This window comes from Pygoscelis adeliae, unplaced genomic scaffold (assembly GCF_000699105.1).
Source record: "Pygoscelis adeliae isolate BGI_AS28 unplaced genomic scaffold, ASM69910v1 Scaffold62, whole genome shotgun sequence".
Lineage (NCBI taxonomy): Eukaryota > Metazoa > Chordata > Aves > Sphenisciformes > Spheniscidae > Pygoscelis > Pygoscelis adeliae.
In genome coordinates, this window is record NW_008824401.1 from 7,983,967 (window position 1) to 7,986,713 (window position 2,747).

The 2,747-nt window shown below is 36.2% G+C and overlaps 1 protein-coding gene across 3 annotated transcripts in view; it reads left to right on the forward strand.

Moving 5' to 3' along the window:
• Positions 1–2,471, forward strand: part of HEATR3 (HEAT repeat containing 3) — a 20,363-nt gene extending 17,892 nt beyond the window's left edge. The window contains exons 13-16 of one of the 3 annotated variants that reach the window (XM_009320302.1): positions 4–147; positions 250–426; positions 1,352–1,495; positions 1,925–2,471. In XM_009320302.1, the coding sequence (XP_009318577.1) occupies positions 4–147; positions 250–426; positions 1,352–1,471 (441 nt within the window). In that variant the 3' untranslated portion in view covers positions 1,472–1,495; positions 1,925–2,471. Of the gene's footprint in view, positions 1–3; positions 148–249; positions 427–1,351 lie in introns of all 3 variants that reach the window. The other 2 variants (XM_009320301.1, XM_009320303.1) reach the window with 2 other exon arrangements.
• Positions 2,472–2,747: the final 276 nt, after the last annotated feature.

The window sequence follows — 2,747 nt, forward strand, 5'->3', positions numbered from 1 at the left end:
CAGTGTATGACTCCTGAGCAGCTATTGCCTTTATGTGAAGCTGGTATTCACAGCAGCAATGCCAGCGTTAAAGTGAACGTAGTGAGCATCCTCGGAATTTCTGGCAGCGTCCTGGCAAAAGGACAAGATACAGCTGAAACACTAAAGGTGAAAAATCAAACTTTGCATTGCAAGCCTAAAACAGTTTTGATACTTCTTTCAATTTCCTTAAGCATCGCCGGAAAAATCAAATTTTCTCTCTTATTTCAGATGATTGGAAAATTTCTTCTTGAGGTTGCTATGAAGGAATCTTCTCTTGTGGTAGCAGGGGAAGCCTTGGATGCACTTTTTGATGTATTTGCAGATGGTAAAGAAGCAGAAAAGGCGGCGGTACAGATCAAGTTGCTTCCAGCACTGAAAGAATTTCAGCCAGTGTTCAAAATGAGGGTAGGCATCAAATGCAGCCAGCTCAGGGTCTCAACACACAATGTGGGTTAAAGGTTTGAGATTTGGGCTGCTAGAAGATATAGTTAAGCAGAAGATGACCCAAAAAAAAGAAAACAGATAATTGAATTCCTGATATTCTGCTTTAGAGGAAAGAAATACACTTACCTTGCAGTTCATGGAACTGTCAAGGTAACAGCGCAGCATCTGCATTCCAACATCTGCATTACACCATCAGCATTATTGATGTCGAAATCACTGTATTGTTCTGAAACCCTTGTAAAAAAAAATAAATGCTGCTGATGTCTCTGGAGGAGAACAGCTAAATTGGTGGGAGAGAAGTCCCTTCTAAAGTTACATTGATGTCTTTTGTTTTTAACTTGCTGTAGTTGCAGGAGGACGTTTTTGTTCTGTTGTTGGTTAATAAAAATAGATCATGTATTCTGTATTTTCAAGAATCACAAGGCCAAAATTCTAAACTGTAATTTTAGGTACATCCTTGTCTTAAATAGGGTATGACCTTCAATATGTTGTTTCTTTAGTCAGATGAAGCCTGAGGAGTGACTTTCATAGTCTTAAAGCTAAGCACTATACACACAAAATACATACCTGACAGTGCTACAGTTGTTTGGTTAATGAGATGTGCAAGGTCTTTCATATAAAAAGCTACAGAAAATAAGTGTATGTTTCAGATTTATGAGTGAAATAGCATGCCAGTTGTAGCCTAGTTTTAGGCAGAGATGTATTACAGTAAATTGACTTGCAGAAATAATCTAGCTATGCATGTGCACACGTAAACGTGTTGGAGTTCTCAAAATCATGGGTAGCATGCCTTGATAGAAGACATATTTACAATTACTGTAAACTTTAGATGATCTAATAGGAGAAACTTATCCACTAGTAAAGTATATATTTTTTGGTTTTACAGATGCGAAAGGAAGGCAAAGGACAATATAGTACAGATCAACTGTGTGTTCTTGACAATGTGAAGATGAATTTGAGAAGATTCATTGCATATCAGGAGACACTAGGGAAAACCCTAACTTGAAACATCGAGGAACTTTAAACTAAGGTTTCCGTTACTGAATAATACTTTCAAAAAATATAACCGTTTTGAACTTCTAAAATTTACTGAGCAGAGCAGTTTTGCTTTCATATTAATACTGCATTTTTTTATGTTCAGTATTTTTATACTTCTGGGTTGATGCAATATGAAAGTCACATCAGCATAAAAAGACATAGCATACTTTGAGATTAAGTGTTAGCAGTGATAAGAATGTGCTCTTGCAGTCCTGAGGTCTGTACATAGCACCCCTGTCATTGTTTAGAAATCCTCACATATCCTGACGGAAAACTATAATTGCATGAAAAAAGTAATTTAGAGAATATTCTCGGTTACATGCCAGATCAAGAAAAAAAATTTAAAAGCTTAAGATATTTTTCGGGGAATCGAGCAGTGGCAGAATGTTCATATTTGCTATTTGCTCTTACCTATTTCTAGAATTGCACGGGCACTTACGGCAAGCTTCTCGAGAGAAGTGTGTGACAAGGGTGTAGATTACTGTCAGCACTTGGATCTGTTACTTCATGAGGTTCATCAAAGAGAAAACTGTTTCAGACTCATTTATGATAAATTCAGTATGAAGGCTTTTTGCTGTGGAAATCAGTGTAAGAGGATCCTATGCTTTATACGCAGCTCCCTGTTTTTACTTTATTTTGGTTGGTATTTCTGAAAATCAAGTCTCCTGATCTACTTCTTCCTTGTAATTCTACATCAGGATGAATTTGAATTCAGGGAAGTAGTAAACCTAATAAAAAGTAATTTTTTGTACTGAGGTATTATCTAAAGTAACTTTATAATTGCTTAAAATACCTTTTTCAAATATTTGTGATAGGGATTTTTAAGCTGTAAAACACAGAAACTATTTTCAAAAAATGTCACTGATTCATGAAGATTGTATGTGAACTTCCATATATCAAAAGCTTTGGTTTTGTTTCTGTGAATGAGGTCCTCTCATACACTTTTTTTTAAGGAAAAAAACCCACAACTAAACACAAAAGCATTTTGTTATGCTGATTTTTGAAATGGGAGGTTTTTTCCCCCCTCTTCTCTTAACATGCTGCCTTAGCACAGGAATCTAGTTTTTGGCAAAATTTTGCCCATGGTGTTAGGCATGGAATTACAAAGACGAAATTTGCTTGGTTTCTTCGATTTCAGTCTCTTAGATTGGAAAGCAGGCTCAGGAACTGACCAGATAACTTGCAAATGGCTGACTTATGAAATCCTGACATATGGTATTTTGTCAGATGACAAATGCGAGAGA